The sequence below is a fragment of the Chelon labrosus genome, assembly GCF_963514085.1.
Source record: "Chelon labrosus genome assembly, chromosome: 14".
Taxonomy (NCBI): Eukaryota; Metazoa; Chordata; class Actinopteri; order Mugiliformes; family Mugilidae; genus Chelon; species Chelon labrosus.
The window spans coordinates 18,715,141-18,737,178 of NC_140347.1; the positions used below are offsets into that span (position 1 = coordinate 18,715,141).

The 22,038-nt window shown below is 41.5% G+C and overlaps 1 protein-coding gene across 1 annotated transcript; it reads left to right on the forward strand.

Moving 5' to 3' along the window:
• Positions 1-215: 215 nt before the first annotated feature.
• kif3ca (kinesin family member 3Ca) lies at positions 216-19,593 on the forward strand (the record flags this gene model as incomplete). Its single annotated transcript, XM_084560528.1, has 8 exons — positions 216-1,643; positions 14,488-14,589; positions 14,841-14,963; positions 16,126-16,244; positions 16,684-16,800; positions 16,956-17,064; positions 18,081-18,199; positions 18,877-19,593. 8 exons carry the CDS (start codon positions 216-218, stop codon positions 18,971-18,973), a joined length of 2,214 nt encoding a protein of 737 aa, XP_084416654.1. The 3' UTR covers positions 18,974-19,593.
• Between the last annotated feature and the right edge of the window lie 2,445 nt (positions 19,594-22,038).

Below are 22,038 nucleotides of genomic sequence, written 5' to 3' on the forward strand. Positions count from 1 at the left end.
GTCTGCTTCTAAATATCTGAATCTTTTATTGGGCGCTAGAGCTATTTTCCTTTGTGATACAACCAAGAAGCCATTCTGAATGTATTATTGATAATAAAAAAATAAATAAAATCACAATTCTTAAGCTAATTAAAGCCTTCATAAAGACTTCCAACCTTTTAAATAATATAATATAAAGTCTCTTTGCTGCTTGCCTCAAGAATCAGGAGCCAATCATGTCAAAGAATAAGAGCAGTGAGTCAGTGAAGGTGGTAGTTCGATGTCGCCCTTTGAACCGGAAAGAGGAGTCCAATGGGCCTGCGGCGGGAATCATACAGATGGACCTACGGCTCGGACAAGTGATCCTCAGAAACCCTCGTGCACCGTCAAGTGAGCCACAGAAAACCTTCACATTCGATGCGGTCTACGATGCAAACTCCAAACAGCGAGATCTCTACGATGAGAGTGTTCGGCCCCTGATAGATTCAGTGCTCGCCGGGTTCAATGGCACCATATTTGCTTATGGGCAGACCGGAACTGGAAAGACGTACACCATGCAGGGAGCATGGCGGGACCCCGAGAAACGCGGCGTGATTCCCAACGCTTTTGATCACATCTTTACGCACATCTCCCGCTCCCAGTCGGACAAACAGTACCTGGTGCGGGCGTCCTACCTCGAGATCTATCGAGAGGAGGTTCGGGATCTTCTCGACCCCAACCACGGCAACGCCAGGGCCCTGGAGCTCAGAGAGAGCCCAGATACCGGAGTGTACGTCCGAGATCTTACATCATGCGTCTGCAAAAGCATCAAGGAGATCGAGGAGGTGATGAATGTTGGCAATCAGGCCAGAGCGGTCGGTGCAACGGACATGAACGAGCATTCATCCAGGTCCCATGCTTTGTTTCTGATCACAGTTGAATGCAGTCAACCTGGACCAGATGGGAGGAAACACATTCGGGTTGGGCGCCTCAACCTGGTGGATCTGGCAGGCAGCGAGCGCCAAGCCAAGACTGGCGTACAAGGAGAGCGCTTGAAAGAAGCCGCCAAGATTAACCTTTCCCTGTCAGCCTTGGGGAACGTGATCTCGGCATTGGCTGACGGGCGAAGCAGCCATGTGCCGTACCGGGACTCCAAGCTGACCCGACTGTTGCAGGACTCTTTAGGCGGGAACGCCAAAACTGTCATGGTCGCCACACTAGGCCCGGCGCCACAGCACTACGACGAGACTCTCACCACCCTCCGGTACGCCAACCGAGCCAAGAACATCCAGAACCAGCCCAGAGTCAACGAAGACCCCAAAGATGCTCTACTGCGCGAGTTCCAGAGGGAGATCGCTCGCCTCAGGGCCCAGCTCAACCACAGGAAGTGGAGGAGCAAACAGAAGAAGGAGCAGGTGGATGGCGATGGCTGGGACGGAGAGGGGGATGAAGAGACGGAGGGCGAAGATGAAGAAGAGGGGGAAGAGGAGGAGGTGGTGGAGAAGGAGGCAAAGGAGTACGTGAAGTTGGAGGAGCAGCGGTTGGAGCGGGAGAAGAAGGCCATCAGAGAGGATCGATTCCTGTTGGCCGAGGAGAAGCAGAGGCTGCTGGGAGAGAAGGAGAGGATGATGGGAGATCTGAGGAAGGAGCAGGAAGCCACCGAGCAACTGACCGCCAAGTACAAGGTGAGTCCAGACCGAGGCTGGAGATAAGAGACCTCATGGCTTTGTCTTGTTTATTTCTTTGTTTCTTTCTCAATTAAATTCATTCGATTTGCAAAGACAAAAATATGTTCCAAAGGTAATAAGAGCTGACAGTAGGACAACGATTAAAAACAAAAGTAGATGAAGATTCAAACGAGGGAGCTTGTCTAGTTTCTGATGGGTAACACTCACTGATGCTCCTGTTTTAATCCAAACTCCCCACCAGTCTTTAAGAACTGAAGAACCTACTTGTGTAAAACATCTTCAAGAAACCCTGCAAGTCCAATTGCCCTTATTTCAGCTTGTTATTTTCAGATACACTATGACCTTTTTGAGTGAGAACCTTCACAAACAGCTTGTTTACATCTTTTCCACAAATGTCCTCAGTCCCAAGGCCTAAAAACCCAAACTGGTATAACAAGGATTCAATGGACGCACACAGCCTTCTCAATTCATTGACTCTGATTGGGTACATGTGGTCCATGGGATCATGATGTGTGATAATCTGATGATCTGTTAGTAAGGGACATTATGGACGGTATCACTGGGAGCTTTAAATCTAATTAAACCCCACAGAGACTGTACAGTACATGCTTCAGTGCATTAAAAGGCTTTAAGTGCATCCAGGTCTTTCTTACTGCCGTTTTTGCAGTCAGTCGTCAGCTCTCTGTATTCTAAGACAATGAACTTTGATTAAGAAGAGCAGGCTTTGTGGTGTGCAATGTCTTAATAAATAGATAAAAAACATCAATTTCAATCTTAAACAAGGCTATAACAACGGCAACTGGAGTTGTTTGAGGTTTCTTGAAGACTCTGGGTGTTAACGGGCTGCCAGAGAACCAGTAATGGTGCAAAGAAGATACCACCCAGGTTAATCTGAACCCCAGGTCAATAACAGGGCTTACCCATGGGGGTTTCAATTGACACTGATTATCCGCTCTCACTCTAGGATACATATAATGTGTTCTATAATGTTGTCTGTAGTCAGAGTTTAAAGTCAGTTTTTGGCACAGTACTGTGTTGAATTTGGATGCTTTTTTATTTTTATGGTCTTCATTGGCAGATGTTTAAACTATAGATAAACATGTGAGGAATTTCTTCTTTGCATTCAACCCATCCACTTTGAGTAGTGGGCACCCGGGCTTTGAGTAGTGGCATATAAGGCACCCGGGGAGCAGTTTTGGGGGTTAGGTGCCTTGCTCAAGAGAATGTCAGTCACGGAATTAAAGTCTCAAATCTATTTCACTAACCACTAGTAGCAGTTTTTGGATGTAGATAGTTTCCTTGAAATATCACAATTCATATGATTAATAAATGGTAAATACTCCAAACTCAAGTCTATATCACAGACAGAAGGCGTCTTCATGACTATAGAAACCTCCCCCAGAGCCACAAAGGGCGTACAATGACACATCTTTATTTTAGACTGTTTTCCCACCTACCGCCCTGTATCTGCAGTCCAGTCAGGTTTCACTCATATGTCCAGACAGGAATCATTCCAGCTTAAAATGTCAGCTCTCTTCATGCCTTTATTCACACACCCTCCTCTCCACACAGCCATGATGATCAAGGACTGAGTCAGAGCTGCATTCATTACTTGCTCTGATTCATGGGAATATCCAGTCAATAAGTCACTCGTGCAGAATGACCGAGTGACTGCACTCTGCAGCCGGGAATGTTGCCACGAGACTCTTCCGGATCAGCTTACTGATCAGCCTGAGGGACAAAAGTTAGGAGAGGAGAGCAGGGAAGAACGATTTATCTGTTGAATCACGTTTTGTATTTTTTAGGTTGGATATAATCTCCTTGAAAGCCTTTCTAATAGCAGAGGTGTGACCTCGTAGGTAGTGTTAGCAACAGTGGAGGTGTAATAACACACAGAGAGGGATAAAAAAGAAAGTGCAAAAAACTGCAGTTCATTAAATGACCACTTGAGGCTTGGTCCAAAAGTGGGAGATGAGCGATTCCAATGGTCAGTCACCATGGACTTTCATTTTAATATTTCCAACTTTCCAACAGAATATAACTCACCAGTTTAAATTAAATCAAGACTTAAAGTTAAGTGTGGCTGCTTTGAATCACCTCCCCTTACCTCCACATGCGCTCCACTTTTTTGACCATTATTAGCCAGGAATTAGTCGGAGTCAGGCACTTCCAAGATGGTGAGACACAACACTGAGCTTCAAAAATTCTCTTCAGGAAACCGAAGTAGCCGCAATAGGTGACGTCACAAAGATTTTGTACATTTATATACAGTCCTTGATGAGGGAAAGAGTTAGCCTATCACTGTCAGGCTCCTCAAAGATGGCGACGCCCGGAGACAACACATTGAGCTTCAAAACCTTTATTTCTTCCACTGAGAAATATAAATTTCTCCATTCATAACAACTGTACAGGGTTTCACATAGCCCACCTGTCTAAATTATATCAAGGCTTAAAGTTATGCATAACTAAAGGTGTAGCTGCTTTGAGTGACAGATGGATGCTATAACAGGATGCTAGCTGTCTGCCTGGATATCACCCACTACCACAGCTTCAATCATAGTATTTAGTACTTTGAAAACTTGTGAATTAGCTGCGAGTTAGGAGGATCAGGCTCTTCCAAGATGGAGCTGGCCAGAGACACTACACTGAGCTTCTAAAACCCATGATTGATATCACAGAGGTGTTTGGCCATATTTATATTCAGTCAGTGGTCTCCATACATAACGTGTATTGCAGCTGAACTGAATTCTGGTCAGATGAAGCTGTCAGAAAGAAAGGACAGCTAAACTACAGTTTTATTGTGTGTGAACACTTACAGTACAGGCTGCTGCTGTCGTTGCTGCTGTGGTTGTGATATCTAAAAAGGTTCAAGGACAACACAGGTCAAAATGACTTTGAGTTTATATTTTGTGAACTCAGCTACAAAACAAAAAATCAGAAAATCCCTGAAAGTGGAAAAAATAAGAGGCAGAGCACTAACGCTGCACTTGTGCCTACATAGTCATTTTAAGAGCAGCATCAACACACGTCCATCTTTGCCTCATTTAGAGGATTTAGCACTTTGCGAAGAAGGTCTGTGTGAAAAAGCCCCATGGGAGAGAACTAATGTATGTCCTGGTTAGATTGAGTGCTTTTATATACATTTCTGGACGAGGCTCATCGTATTTCTCTAGCGCTAAAGCGAAACCTTCTGACGTCATGCAGACACGGTTCAGAGGGTTTGTGTCTCAGTCTGAATCTTTGATGCTGAATGATGAAAATCTGCTCCCCCCAAGGAGGAAGATGATTAAGGGGAAGAAGTATTTCCTGCCTTTGATGCATCAGTCTGTTGTTGCTGGTTCAGAGGGACGCCCGCCTAATGTCAAAGCCATGTTTGTCACGTTCAGGTTAATGTTTGTTCTGAGATGCTGAAATCTAAAATAGTGTGATGATAGCTAAACCCGCATATGTTTTAGTAATCTGTGGAGATCATTGTTGTCCAAATATAGTTCAAAATATTCAGTGGGCCACACTATTTGACTCACTGTGGCTCCAAATATGAATTAACCCTCCAATAAAATCAGTGTAATGTAAAAAATAATGAGCCTATCTTAAAAATGAAACTATAGATTTGTGTATGAACCACAAAGAAGATGGGGAAACAAAATCATATGTTTGCTTACAGCTTAAAAAACATGGAATAAGAGCAGCTACATTCTTCAAAGTGATTAAGACGTCTTTACGGGTCTGAGAAGGAATAAACAGACTCATTTGACATATGTCACATGTTTCAGATCACAGGTCAGGCTCCTGTGCAGACAATGGTCCCTTTGTCCGTGTCCACGTTCATGTAAATGTTCAAAGTTAATGCTCTAAAATCAGCTCATTTACTAGTAAGCTTTAAAAATGACTGGAAAATTGTATTGTGGAGACTTTCGGTTGGATTTCTGATCAAATATATAAACTTAGGCAGCTCATTTGCAAGATACATTATTTATTTGAGTTTACATTATTTATGATAAAAGGTTAAAAAAAAAAGGATAAAAATACGGGCTATGAGAAGACATTTCTTCAAAAAAAATCTATAAACGTGTCAAAATGTAATTATTATTTGTGCTACCTTACATTGATTTAAAAAAAAAAATCCAAATCACCTTGTTGGATCCTGCTCCATCACCAGGGCTCTGCTCTCATCTGATTGGCTGAGGCTGATATTGACCAACCAATCACAGAACACTCCCTAAAGGTTAAATTGTTCTCTTTGCTCTCTGGACCAATGAGAGAGAGGTTGCTAGGCGAAGAAACACACGGGGGAGAGAGGAAGAAAGAAAAGCTAAGTGGAAAAAATAACCAACTATAGTTAATATACTAGGGTAATACAGTAGAGTCTCTCTCTCTCTCTCTTCCCGTCTCTGTCTCTCTCACATACAACATAAATAAGTAGGTCATAAACCAGCCCTGTGAAGCTGTGTTGGGTCAGCTGGTGTTTCTGCAGGGTGCTGTTAGCTAACTGGCCTCCAAGGTGCAGCAGTCCATCTGTGGATTGTGTTGTTGTTGCTGTTGCGTCGGTGCAACTGTTGTTGAGCCGTACGAGCTGCTTCAGTTAATTTAACTGAGCGGATGTAACACGCAGGTCAAGATTCCAGCACGTGTTTTTCACAAGGTGTAAAATCGAACTCGTGCGAGCTCGGGGGCATGTCAGCGTCTTGTCTTCAACATTTCAGTCGTGCTATAATGTGTGAAGAAGCTGAGGCTGGGCCGAGCGCAGTGAACAACCTGCAAAAGAAACAACTTAATGAGGAAGATATTATAGAAAAGATTCTATATAATAACTCTGTGTTGCTGTTTATGATTACTCTTAGCGTTTCTCACCAAAAGACATTAACTTCATGCAGGAAAGAGTCTCTCTTCACACTTATCTGCTGTAAGAACTATGATATCAAAACGTATTTAATCATTTTCTTTAACCGCTTGTCCTGTGAAGGGTCGCGGGGCGACTGGAGCCGTTAACGTCCCTCCTCATCACACACTAGTAGCAGTACAAGTGTTTGTTTTTTTTAAATAAAACAAATCCTTTATTTTTGTAATTCTTGTGGCATGTCTCCACTTTATGATGCTGCCCTCGAGCCGGGTTTTACCAACAGCTTTTCAGTCAATTCAACATGTTGAATCAGTGACATAACAAATCAGCGAGAGAGACAGATCGATATTTTAGAGAAGGTGCTCCGTTGTCTGTCCGGTGGAGAGGGTGGACAAGGTTATTCATGATTGATAGCAGCTTGTTCAGTGTCCTCCTCTCCACCACCACTTCAAAAGTTTCCAGTCTGTGGCCGATGGCAGAGCCAGCCTTCCTAATCACTCTGCTTGGCTTAGATAACCAGAGAAATAGAAGTGTTGAAAGTAACCAAAAAATCAGAAGAACCATCAGCCTCGTAGCTAATAGTAGCGCTTCCTGTTTCCACTTTTAAATTACGAGTGCAGACTACTGCCTCCTACTTGTATGAATACTTTTATTTCCTTTTACTCAGGCGCAGCATGCCTATGGCTGTGGTTTTTGTGTTGTGTTCAAGTGCAACATTTTGGTCCGGATGCAGGCGACGTGAGGCTTTTGTTGCCGGTTGTCACTTTGGTGCGTTTGCTCCTTCTCTTTGCTCATTAGCGCCACATGTGGCCAAACACACCCCAGGGTGCCTTTAAGATTCACGACTTTTTAAACTGCTGTTCCTGTGCAGCTACATCCATTCGATCCTGGCTTATTGCCCCATCTTAAGTCCCCATCCTTGACTTCCTTCACTTCCTTGACTAATTAGTTGACAGTTTCTCCAGCTGAGGAAACAGGTGTCAGTGAACGCAACCTTGTAACACAGCTGCATTCACCATTTCGGAAACCTGTGTTTTTGTGGACTAGATAGATAGATGACCTTAAACCGGTTTTGTGACTCACATCAGTACGCTGTTTGCAGATGAGTGCTTCAGGTCGGGCAGCAGCTTCCCATCGTTAGGCCTCTGTATCCTCCTTTGGACTATTCTTAGATCCACGTTTCTGGGTCAAAACGGCAACGACTCCCTTCTGCTAAACAGCCTCTCACAGCCTAGTCATCTTTTCTGTCCTTCTTACTGTACTTGTCTTGTTTTTAGAAGATTGAAACATTTTGTATCGACCTGAAGTTAAGATACGAGCTCTTCTGGAGCTTTTTATAATATCGTATGATCGTTGTGATATCCACATATTGAGTTTCCCCTTATTTCAAGTGTCGGTGCATTTTTTATGGAAACTGATGAGCCGATGAGGATCATGTTGTGTAACGGGAAGCTCGTAAACGGCTTCTAAATGCTGCTTATGGAGACCAAGGACAAGAGTGAACGTTGAGCATCGTTAAACATCTTGATCAGACATGCAGAAGTGCTGCTTTGTGTTTCTAAACCTCATTATTCCTTCAGTTAATTTCTTTCTACTGTCCTGTTTCAGCCACATTATTACAGGATATATTTAGCTTCTATTCTAGCGGGTAATTTTCTGTGTGTGCAAATATGACAATTAGATCTCCAGTTAAATGTGTGAAGGCAGTGTTTAAATATATTTGCCATCACTACTGTGGAATTTGCGATAACAGAAAATGTTATTATTATAGCTTTCAGTTCTCAGGAGTGTAAATCTAATAAACCGAGAATAAAACCTCTTCCATGGCAAACTGCCCAGATAAAGTCCGTGTTGGGGAAACACTGGATTCTTTTCTCCCAGCGCCGCTTCAGACCTTCTGATTTCTCTCGTAGGAAACCTAAAATAGATGTTTGCATTGTCAGGGTTGTGCAGCAAACAGAGTAGGGGCAACTCGGCCCCCGGAGCGGGCTAGCAATCATCGAATCTCTCGGCTGTAAAACAAACACCTCCCATGGGCGTATAGTTTCTAAATCAGGTCTGACACACATGAGGTCATTTCTGCCTTTAATGCATCTTCTAGTCTTTTGTTGTCGGAGGAAATTGACGCGCATTAAGGTTTTTCCTACATCCTGCCAGCTGTACGTCAGCCAATCAGAATGCGAGGTCGTCAACAATACCCGCTGCCTCTCGGGAAATATAACACACACACACACACATAAATACACACACTAAATGTACACACTGAATGTACATATCAGCTTTCCACAGCTTGACACACGCGCACACTGGCATGCGTTATGTATAGAGAGCTGGTGTTTCCTGTTTATATAGCTGCCTTCCTGTCAAATTAGCGCAGGGAAAAAGCCAGGACAGACTCAGGGTTTACATATATGTGTTTGTGTGTGTGTGTGTAGGAGGCTGATAAAAAGACTCATCGCTGCTCTCCATCTTTCAGCGTGGAGGGCTGCATCACTGAAATATTGATGAATCAACTCTGTGTGTGTCCGTTTTTTTTTTCTTTGTATGTGTGTGTGTGTTTATCTACATGATGTGTGTTCACTTAAAGTCAGGGAATCAATGAAACACACAGAGAGAAACCTAAAATACGAAACATGTGTAATATTTTTAAGGCACAGGAAGTGAAAGTAGTTTTTTGGATAAAAAATGAAACATGTAATATTTTGCTAATGTAATCCTACACCTCATGAAATATACAAAGCGGATGTCAAAGCACGTGAATAATTAATGTGACCATTATATACAAACTGTGCATCAAAGATTTTGAAGAACAAGATAAGTGTTAATAAAATAGTTTGAGTTATGGGGAAACTTGCTGCAGAGAGGAGGAATCTGTTTAGCAAATAGTTTAGCTGTTAGCTTAGCTTAGCAGAGTTTAAACCAAGCAGCTCACATGGATGTGCCCAAAAACTGGAGTTCCTCCGATGTCCACTAGATGCTGGCTCAAAAAGTGAGTCAATCCCAACAAGACATCCATGATAAAATGTCCAACTTTACAGCAGAAATAACCTGGTACAAAACAACATGTCGGTCTCTATAGCTAATTTCTTATTCCTAACTCTATGGGGATGATTTGTTTTATTGAACTCATCTATTTAAATTATATCAAGGCTTGAAGTTATTAAGAGAGTGGGACATACCTCATTTTTGCATTAGCCAGGAGTTGAGAGGAGACGTGTGTCCATTTATTTACAATCAATCAAGAGGGTGAGAGTTAGCCTATCACTCTCAGATGGTATTAAAATTGTCTTACGAGTGCCTCTAAAGCTCACTAATTACCAGATGGTATTTTATCTGGCAAATTTGTGCCAAACACCGGGCTCTCTTGTTTCCTGTTTGTCTCCTAAGCTGCACTAAGCTAACTGTGTGCTAGGCCTATCTCCACATTTATCACATAGACTTGAGACAAAGCGATATTTCTCATAATAATTAAGAAAGTAGCGACGCCCTCCACCACAGCTCCACACACCATTTTTGATTTTGAGTTTAGTTAGGTGGAGTCAGGTAGTGCCAAGATGGCGACGGCCGGAGAGACCTCACTGAGCTTCAAAACTGTTCTGTAGGAATATTATATAATCAAGTTTTATAAATGTACAAAACTGCTGCTTTAAACTTTGAAACTATAAACAAACTTCCGATGCATCTTTCACCAGAAAAAAACGACACCTGTATCCAAGATGTAAGATGTCTCTAGTAAATCTTGTTTAAAATCCCAGTAGACAGTGTGAGTGTGTTTTCAGATTAAAATTAATATCTAGGGCTTGTCTTCTTGCAACTGACTTACAGGATGTGCCTTGTTAAATGCAGCGGATGACTGAGATCTGAGGTTTCAAGTTAAGTGGTTTGTGTATCGACCAGGACAAATGCGCAACAGATTCTCAGAGATATCCTGACTTCTGTTGTCCCTTCTTTCCACTTGTATTTTTCACGCTCTGTGTCTCGTGTCTTTTTCTTTGTCTGTCTCCCCTTCTTCTTCTTCTTCTGTGTCTCCGTCTCTTCCCAGCAAGTTTTCTGTTTCTCCGCTGCGCACACGAGACCTGTTGTCGTCACATTGTATTTATAGACCGCTCGCTCCCAGCGGGGCCCTGGCCTCGCTGTGATTGGCTGGCCGATGCAGACGAGCCAGAAGATCAGCATGCAACACTTCCCGTTGTCTTCACTTTGCCATCGGGAAATGGATCGGTCACAGTCAAAAGAATTTGAGTACACTTGTGGGCAGATTATCTATATGTCCACAAACAAATGTGCACTCCCACTCACATGAGCTCTCAGTATAATGTAATGCGGTTAAGAATGCTTGAGTGTTTTCAGCTCAGAGAACATAAACACAAGAACATGCATCACCAGGCACGACTATGATATCCAGTAAATAGTCAACTATTCACTGCATCAGATCTTGGGTTTTGACTGTAATTGACTGATTAAGCAGTGAGTGGCTGGAATACCTAGAAAAAAGAGCTGAGGACTCTGTTGAGAGCTGAAACAATGCTGCATCGTTCAGGTTAAAATATATTAAAATGTCTGTTCCTAATGGTCAAAGATAAGGCAGAAGTGGAGTGGACTGGTGATGGTGACGGACTGGTGACCTGTTGTGGGTGAACCCCCTTTCTCTCTAGCTCTATCTGTGAAAGGCTCTAGCCCCGATCAAACCTGTCAGAGGAAATAATTGATATTCCCAACAGCCTCATCCTTTTCATTAATGATGAGTTACGCAATTATTAGCCTCTGTGTTTTAGACGCCAACACTTAAACACCAGCATTTTGTGTACATGACTTCCCACGTTGTAACCATAGACTGTAAATAAAGATGGACGCCATGACAGCTCTTCAAAAGTGAAACCAAAGCAAGTAGAGCTCCCCCTGGTGTCCGGCTGCAGTATAGGTCATAAACTCCACCTCCTCAATGTTAGTGGATGGGACTTGGGCCAAACTAAAACACTAAAATACACGTCAAATAATGTTTTTTTCAAAGGTTTGATGTATTAGGAAGTTTGATGGTATATTAGGTGTTATGTTTATTATGTACATCCTTCTTGCTTGTTAAAAGCTGGCTTCTAAATTACTTCTACTAGTTGCAAATAACGTTCACCAAAATGTTGAAAATAGCTGAAACTCCATTTTCCACTGGAGAGCTGTCCTTTTTTTCTGAACTAGTTACAGGGAAATACTTTGTTAGCGTGGTTAAAAATCACATGGCTTTGTTAGCTACCGCAACATTTAAATTATTCTGGAGCTAGTGTAATAATAAATAATTAATGATTACCCATTTTTCTACCAGTAAACAGCATTCGCATCAACATTCAAGTTGTAATTAGGACAAGAAAAGTCGCATTTTACTGAACGCGCTGACAAATCTCCAGAGCTAAAAAGTAGCTCCATCCTACAAGAAGGAAATTCAGTGCAGGAGAAATGTCCTAATTTCCTGTCATTTACAAAATGTTTGCAAGCGGTTTGTTTTTATGATAACCAAGGGACACAACATTAACCCAGTTTAATTGGATGATGCTGCGTTTATGGATGTAACTGAAGTTTTGACGCAGTTTTGTGAGTTTTTATCCTTCAATGAAGTTAAAACACCAATGTGCAGTTTCTTTTCTGGCTAATAGCATGGCACACGAGACAAGTGGAGAAAAACTGAATGCACAGACTTAAATGTAAAGTGTCATGTCGACCTTTTAAGTCACAGCCTGCAGTATAAAAGCCTGTATATAAAGAATGTGCTATCTGTCTAAACAGCCTATCAGCGAGGAGAGCCGTGCATGGGAGAGAAAATCTCTGACATGAATCAGGCCTTTAATGAAGCTGAAAGAATACGACAAAACACAAAGAGCAGCGAAGCAGGCAGTCACACACGCACACACGCATATATACACACACCAAACACAAAGGCAGCTCGAAACAAAGAGGCTTTCTGTAGCGACCTGCTGCATCCTCTCTCTGAAGCACTCCACTGTCCTCTGCATGAGTTTTAAGAGTGTGTTTTTGTGCTCGCTCATATAATCAAGTGGACAGTGTGGTATGTGCAAATGCAAGAGAATGTATAGGCTGCACACAGTTGACCTACACACACTGTCTTCTTTTTGTATAAAGAGCAGTGGAATGTGGCTAATACAAAATGGCCCCTGTTTGCTGGTCTTTGGGCCCCTTTTTCTATCGTCTCCCCCTTTCATTCTACACTTTCTTCCTCTGTTTTCCTTCTCAGCGCCTATCTTGTTACTCACTTCTTGCTTTTTATATCTCTGCCCTTGGAATAGAGATCCAGATAATGTTGTGTGTCTGTATATCTGTGTGTGTGTGTGTGTGTGTAATTTGCGCATTGTGACCTTGGGCCTTTAATCTTTGCAGTAACCAGAGATGCTGCATACAGTATGCTATGAGATCTGCACCTTTTATTTCATTTTAATACATAGAAATAAAAATAAAAAGCACTCAGATGCAGTAAACATCACAGAGGCTGTGAGTTTTGCGGTCTTTTTTTAATTTATTTATTGTGTCATTAAGTTTTTGATATCTTGCTGTTGAGTTTTGTAATTTCAGTTGTGTATAAAAATTGTGTTTTGCCTTAATCGGTATGCATTTCATTGTAGAGTCCCACAGGAACAGGCACTGCTAGCTAGCCTAGCATAAAGCTAGCAGTAGTTGTATACACGTGTCATATTCATTGTTCATAATGAGATAATTTTAGCTTTTGAAATGTTGGCCTAGTAGAAATGTGAAAGCAGATTTGCTTTGAGCTAAATGCTCACATTGTCATGCTAACATTCGGATATACATAGCTAACACCAAGCCGCTAAGATGCTAATATCCCTCCCATAACAGAGCTAACACCAAGCCGCTAAGATGCTAATATCCCTCCCATAACAGAGCTAACACCAAGCTGCTAACAGTTCTAGCTTTGGATGAGTTAACACCAATGTGGTGCAGATTTTACTGTTTTAGTTTAGTTTGTTAGCATGTAAAGTTTATATTTCTGATTGTGTTCTTTAAGTTTTTTTGGCACAAAAAGCGAATTAGTTTTGTTGATATTTAGTCAGTATAAATTAAAACTGTGATGTGATGATAATTAAGATGTAACATTAACAAAGTTATCATGGTTCATCCCAATGGGGCCTGTATAAAAATTTAAATACTGTGGCAATTCATCCAAACGTTGTCTAAATATTTCCTTACAAAACTAAAAAGTCCTAAAGAAATTTCATGTCGTCATTATTATTAACTTTTAATATTTCTTGTTCTAATGGCGAAGTCAGGATGATGTCTTCTCCAATGGTCGGCCAAGCAACATTAAATGTGTACCCAGTCAGCTAGAATGTTTAATACCATACTATACTTTATGACAGCACATTGTGTAATTTTTTTACAGCTCTGTTGTTGAAGGTGATTCATGTCTGAAGCTGTACAAAGTTTCAGCAGAGCTCAGCGTTTTGTGGCGTGGTGTCATCATGTCGATGTTAATCTGCCAACTTCCAGCGACCGTCTGCCCCATCAGCACAAAGTCTGCTCTGACTGCAGCACAAACACTCACAAAGGCTCAGCAGTTAAAAGACAAACTCAGTTTGACCTCGACGAGGTTCAAAGGCAGAACATTCTCTGACACGTTTTGTGATTTCTACTGAAGCTTGATGACAATTAAAATAAGAATAATTAGCCTTTGATTAAATATGTTCTCACAGGGAAGTTGTACCTATCAATTTCCAGTACTAACTATTAAATAAATGCCTTTTTTAATTTGATGTAAGACACAGTTTGATTATGACACAGACTAAATAAAGATTAGAAAGGAATTAGCTAAATGCTAATATGTTCTATTATCATTTTATTTTAGCTGCACTTGTTCTTTTAAATCTATAAATAAACCGTATAACGATGTGAAGTATCGTACAGAGGGTTCATTGTGTTTCTCATCGACTTTGTAGCATGGCTTCATAAATATTAATCCAAATATTATTTGATTTCTCTCAGGCAATGGAGAGCAAGCTGCTGGTCGGTGGAAAGAACATCATCGATCACACCAACGAGCAGCAGAAGATGCTGGAGATTAAAAGGCATGAGATCGCTGAGCAGGTAATCAAAAGCATGGCACAATAATACACGTTTCATACATCTACACTACATTTTACTGTTAGACAAAGAAAAATATGGTTTCCTGTGTTAAAATTTGTCGTCTCTGTGCAGCCTGAAATTCTAAAAATGTCTAAAAAGACCAGATCACTCGTGATGCATGTTAATACAAGGTCTGAGCAGTGCCTGATAATGATCTGGCATTGTCTGAATAAGAGCTGAACAGAGTGATGACGTTTACCTCATGCTTTCAGTCGCGTAGTGAGAGGGAGATGCAGCAGCAGATGTTTGCCCAGGATGAAGAGACGTTGGAGCTGAGAGAGACTTTCACTTCTCTGCAACAGGAAGTCGAAGCCAAGACCAAGAAACTCAAGAAGGTAAAATATCCTCAGACACTGATGTTATTTGTGCACATAAAAAAAGTTTTATTTTTACACACACCTTCCTTTTTTGTTCCTAATATTGAGAATATCCTTCTTTACCTCCTCTGAAACCTTTGACCCCTGACCCTGACCTGGATCCCAATCCTCGGACACACACTTAAATCTCAGTACCTCAAGGTTTGTCCTGCCGTCCCCTGTCTCCTCTCTTATTATCACCGGCTGTCTTTGGACTTGTCACGCTAACGCTTCTCAGTCAGTGTTCCCCTCCCCGTCCTTCAGATTGCTCGGTCACCCTCTTAACCCCCTCCCACCACAAACCTTAAACCAACTCTCTGGACATTATGAACCATGAGTCGACCAAGAAGGACTAACACCGAACAGACCATTGTGTGAGTGTGGACGAAAAAAGTGACTAATAATCTTTGCACCCCTCATCCCCAACTATTCCTCTACCTCTGCATGATGCCATCAAGAAAACAAAGCGACATTTACTATAAAACATGTTTCCTTTCCAAACTCAGAAATCACCTTTTATCATCAAATCAAGGCATGTGCAAGATTATAGATAAGTTTAGTTCTTAAGTGTGCTTCCTCAAACAACATGGAGACCGCAGGTTTCAGAATAGATTACTGAAAGGCACATTTAACATTATTGAGGGTTGTTAAGTGCAGACATTAGAAGAAATATTTTAAAAGACATCAAAGTCGGTAGAGAAAATATAATTTTTTTGGTGTGCTGTCAGGAGAAGCCTTCATATTTGGGAGCTTTTGACCTGCTGTTTCTTATTTATTGCGTTTCTTAAAGCTTTAACCGTGTTCAGGCTGCAGGATCCTAAAATGCAGTGTCATGATTCAGGGCCAAAGTCAGGATTAGTCTACTTGTCTTAAAGCCCCGTGTGAAGTCAAAGAGTGAACATTGTGAAAGCTCAGGAGGAAGGAGGAAAGCAGGATAAACGGAGCTGGAGAGAGGGAGAGCGTTGCCGCGGCGCCGTGCTCCCATTGGCTGGCCTCTTCTCCAGACACCAGTGCCTCCAGTGCAGTTGCTATGGGCAACCGAGCTGCAGCCGAGCTGGAGACCAGTTCTTCAGCGGCTGCACTGCAAGCCCTCCTTCTCATGCCGCTCTCGCTCGTCTTTCTCCTCTCTCTTCTCTTCTAGCTGTACAATAAGCTCCAGTGCATCAAGGCGGAGATCGACGACGTGAACAGCGAGCACGTAAACAACCGTCAGGAGCTGGAGCAGACTCAGAACGAGCTCACCAGAGAGCTCAAGTTCAAGTGAGTCGGACGAGCCTCCTGAATGTGTGGGAATATTATTCTTCCATACACTGACTAAAATCTGTATGTAACACCTCATCATTGACCCTGATAGTAACAATAAACACATGCATATAACTAGGGAAATAAAATGAAGCAGCTATGATTCAAATAACACCATTAAAAATCAAACTAATTATGTTATATATTCCTATTTGGGGCACAAAATCAAAATAATGTAAAAAAAAAAAGGAAAGACCCAAATGCAGGACACAGAGAGTTAAAAAAAAAATAGCAACGTACTCCTTATATTCTCTGACAAGGTGTTTTCAGTGTAATTAGTCTATATTTTAATAGAATAGTATAAAACAACCTAAAGATCATGTGTTTCCAGATATTTCCACGCCACTTGACTGTGATGTGGCGTCAAACCTCACTGCTGTGTGTTGTGCTCATGTAGGTATCTGATCATAGAGAACTTCATCCCTCCAGAGGAGAAGAACAAGATCATGAACCGGCTGACCTTTGACCCCGAGGAGGATCAGTGGAAGTTCCAGCCTCTTGTTCCCGCTGAAAGGTCAGTGTAGGTTCTGTATAAACATTCCCGTGTGGGCATCCTCCGCTTATACTATAAAGAAAGCTGGCGGACATTTATTTCCTTTCAAATCTGTGCAGCAGTGGTTTCTGATTTTATTTTTATTGTTAATTGATCTTTTCTCTGCCTCGCTTCAGTAAATCCTCCCAGATGAAGAAACGGCCAGCATCTGCAGTCGGATACAAACGACCCATCAGCCAGTTTGCCAGGGTCGCCATAGCGACGGGCGTTCACTCCAGATACAGGGTAAGCCTGTGTGTTTGTGTGTTTGCATGTAGTATTACTTATGATGTGAGTAATACTACATGCATGAAATAGTTTGTAAAATATACAATCAGTTTGAAGATACAATCTTATTTTTCTCTGTTAACGTACATTTATTTATCAAATACTTTGGGTTACAAATAGGGTTGCCAACTCCCTGAAACATAAATAAGGGACTCCTCATTGGCAGGGTTGGCCGACCCGATTGTCTTCACCCTTCCCGGCGTGGTAATCACAGAGCAGGAGACGGCCTGGGAATAAGTTTACCGTAAATGTTCATATAAAGCACCCTGTTGTTCATTCATTCCATTGACATTTTACACACTATTTTTGATTCTCACGGTAATACAGGACAAAGTGCGTTCCATTTCAGCTCAATACGGGACACGTACTTTTGTTTCTAGACACGGGACGATTCCGTTTTTCAAGGGACGGTTGGCAACCCTAGAAAAAAATAGTTAATGTAGAAGCTTTTCCTCCTTAGCTCAGTCCTTTAATGAATGATAAGATAACACTTTATCACATCACATCAGTTCACCCTTTCTCCAGTTTTCTAATTGTAATTCCCGTTTTCTATCTAAGGATCCTCAAAGACTGACGTTGTCCAGATGAGGTCTTCCTAGCCCCCTAGCTATTAGTAGCTCTTCCTAGCTTCCTAGCCCCCTAGCTATTAGTAGCTCTTCCTAGCTTGTTAACCTCCCAGCTAATAGTAGCTCTTGCTAGCTTCCTAGCCCCCTAGCTATTAGTAGCACTTTCTAGCCTCCTAGCCTCCCAGCTAATAGTAGCTCTTCCTTCCTAACTTTTTAGCAGGTGGCGTGAGGTCACATCACAGGCAACCCTTGTTTCTGGTTGTTCTTCAGTTGTGTCTGTATCTTAAAGCAGCATCTTCATTAGAGCAGCTATGATGAAACCAGTGGAACAGTTATTTTCTCAAGACTTTGATGCAGATGATACAACTTTATTAACTGTGGCTCACCTCTGTGTATTTCTGAGTGCAGGCCGAGAACATCATGTTCCTGGAGCTGGACATGACTCCTCCAAGCACAGAGCCGAACCAAAGTCCCTCTCTGGACAGCTCGTCCACCAAGGACAAAGGGGTCCGCAAGTCTCGCTCCTGGTGAGCCTGAAAGACACAAAACATTGTGGCTATATCGTCTTTGATTAGCTTATCTCACATCCTGCACACACTTACTTTATAAAAAGTATTTTTCTTTATTTAAGCTTAAAACCGTTTGTGTTATGTTTGTCTTTTAATCAAACTGTTTGTATTAATTTAAGATTTAATGGCTGTAGTTTAAATTATCTTTTCTAGAAAGTGCTTTTATAACAAGGTGATGACCCAACCCATGTGCTAATCGTGCTAATATACAAAAATAGTAGAATCAGTTGATAAGTATGTTTTTAATTTTATCTTCTAATTGTGCGTTGCGTGGCCACAATTCTTCAAAAGAACTAAAAACTAATTAATAATTTTTCAGAATCTGTGCTTTTAAACTCTGAAATATGGATTTTTCGGTTTTAGCAAAGGTTTAAAAGAGATGCAAAACCACTTCCTGTTCAGTCTGTGTCTGACCAGTGAGCTGTAAACGGTTTAGAGTCAATGCGTCTTTAAATGGGATTATTCAGGATTAGCCACACCCTCTCCCCACAGGCTGTCCTAATCTGACGGTTTATCTGTCATTTCCTCTGCAGCCTGTAATCTACAGCGCTGCTGGATAATCTTATTAATCTGTGTCTAAACTGTACGTGAAAACAGACTGTCTATTAACTGTAATTATCTTTTTTTATTTGCAGGTGTCAGAGCCCAAAATCCATCACCTCCTCTTCTTCTAATGTTTCTTTGGCGGCATATCACAGTGCCACACCGGCGGAGGCGGCGGCCGCTCAGTAAAGCTTTAGAGTTTTTTGTTTTATTGTTATTTATTTCCTCCTCCTTCCTCTTTTGACCTCTTACAGACTCTTCTCGTGGAGGTTTACAGCTGGGACTCAAACACACACCAACACCTCTGCTCAAGCCTGAGAGGTCATACAATAACAATCTTGTGACAGGAATATAAATCAACCTTAAGGACCTCAGAAACTCTGTAAAACTCCAGCTCCTCCTCTTCTAAGTATGTAAAGACACACCGGACTTCCTCCTCTCCTGCATGTTTGAGACCGAAGAGCCTCGGATCATCCTCTTAAACGACTGGCTGCAGCGCTGAGCTGCCCAGACTGTTGTGTGCGTGTTTGTGTGTGTGTGTGTGTGTGTGTGTGTGTGTGTGTGTGTGTGTGGTGTATATACAGGGTTGTATGATTGTTTGTTCCTGTGCTTGATTCCCCTGTAAGATATCTGTGTAAATATTTCATGTACTCTGGGTTGTTCCGGGGGAAGATTTGGTCAGTTTTCTGTGTCAGAGCTGAACCTCTTCATCGTATCTGTGTTGGCTTTTGGAAAGATTATTGAAATGTGATGTTGTTGGTCAGACGAGGTACTTGAGAAACCTCAATGATGACCTTTATCGTCCTCCCGTTGTCTCCCATCTTTCCTCTGTCTGTCTATGGTGTCTAATTTAAATTAAATAATCTCATTAAAACACAAAGAATGTCACACTTCCACCGTCATTATTATTATTTACACAGCGGCATTTGAAAACACAGACGGATGTGAGGTTCCTGAATTATGACACTTGAACTCAAGAGTTAACGTTCAAAATGTTTATTGTCATATGCACAGTAAGAACAGCAGTTTAGACCATACGATGAAATTCTTACTTCTTGTTAAAAGAAAAGAAATATAAAAAGCAAGGTGGGCAGCACAGTGGTTGTGGTGGTTAGCACTGATGCCTCACACCAAGCAGGTTCTGGGTTTGAATCTACCGGCCAACTTAATATGCTTGTATATGTCATGTGTATTCTAAGAGGAACTTCCTTTTATGTCATAAGACTTGAGATTTAACAACGTTTAAAGCCTCTTCGAAGATCAGATCGTGCTCCGTGGTCAAGCTGGGAAACACGTAATATATAAAGAGTATAAATATGAGTCAGTAAACACTGATGTTTCTGAATTTTCATGCAACGGCAATGAGGCTCATCACTGCTGCAGCCATTTAAAGCCATTTAATCATCATAGTTTTATTAATAATAATCACTGAGCTTTTTAATTGCATGCTCCACACTTGGCAACCTCCTGAAAATTAGTAGGATTAATTGCAACAAGCAAATGAGCTTAGAAAATAAACCAGATGTTCAGCTTCTACAAGAAAAGTGCACAAACTTTATGATGTAGTCAATGTCTTGTTTAAAGTTATAGTGAAGTTTGCACATTTGTTAATCCAGGACTGGGTCAAATAAATATAAATAAATTTAAAAAAAAATTGCAGCTGTTGAAATCCTAAAACTTCCTTGTCTGAAGTTGAAGTCTGACGATGGACCGGTTGTTCAGATGGCTCTGTGCAGTCAGGTGTGCACAGTTTAGTGTCACAGGGTTCGTTACTACCTAAAGGTTAAAAGGAGCAAAAAGTGTAGGGGGGAGGGATGCAGGCTCGCTAATTATCTCTGTATTATTCATGCAAGAGATCCAGTTGCAGCCGAACTCCCCCTGCTGTCTCCAAGAGAGGCCTCAGCCAGGGTGAAAAAACAGGACATGCCATAAATATTCGTTTTATTGGGTTTTTTTTTTGACACATAAAGTTTCCTAGTCGTGAGCATATGACCCAAATATCTATTAATACCACTGATTATATTTCAACATGTGCCAGAAAGCCGTTGAAACTCAAACATATTCCATTTGCAGAAACATAAAACACGAAATAGCAGCAAATCCTCACATTCAAGACACCGAAACCAAATAAATTCTGACATTTTCACTGTTTACGCGAAAGGCTCCGTTCCCACTGATTTAAAGCGATCTATTTACCGCAACACAAATTACCATGGGAGTGAATTTTAAATCTGTGTTAACCTACTTCCTCCTCTGTCTCAGCCATTGAAAGATGCACACTGAGGATATTAGCATGGGTTTAGTCATCACTATCTGAGCACATAATTGAGCCAGTTTGGTATTTTTAAAAAATATGTGTGACTTGAAACTCTCTTCGGCTTCATTAAAACGTGCTTTAAAATAGAGATTATATTATTAAATTTTACTGTACGTACAGAATCAGTGGAAGAAGGTATTGTGCATTTATCTGTCTATGGTTTAGGATGCTAAAAATACTACATTTAAATGTTTATTTCAGTATCTTCAGTTAAATTTGTCCCATGTAATGCAGGATGAGTTGTCTCTACTGCCTCAAAGTGTCCATAAATTAACTAAATCTTTAGTGCAGGTGCCGCTGCAGTGTTGAGCGTGACTGGACTGATTCATTTAGCAACGGAAGAAACTCTAAACTACTAATTTATAAACATTTTGGACACATTAGTCAGTAACCCCTCCCCCTTCCCCCTCATGTACATTTCACATCAGTGTCAGGGCAGTGAAATATTGGGGGTGGGGAGGAGGGAGGATACTGATGAATGGGGGGAGGGGGGTGGATGGATGGATGGGTGGGTGCAGGAATCCAAAGGAAATCAGGAAGTGAGGAGTAGCTGTATGAGGAGGAGGAAGAGGGGGAGGAGGCTATTAAGCCTGTTTCTATGGTAACCAGCCAGGTTACCATAGTGTCGGGATGTAGAGGGGGTTGATGGGGAGGGTTTGTGTGTCTGTGTGTAACGTGGCTGGCCAGTAAGGACTCTTGATCAATCATGTTTAATTCTCTCTGATCAGCAGATGAAGTGAGCAAGAATATATTTAATTTACTTCAGAAAAAAGTCGCAAACGCAGCATTAGAATGAGGCACCAGCTCCGAAATAAAGACCTTTAAATTGGAATGAATTGATTATGAGTTAAATAATGTTATGATATTAAAAAAGGAAGAGGCTTGGAGCTCTCACCAGTAAAGAAAACAAGAAGTTTTTAAGAAGTCAAACATATTG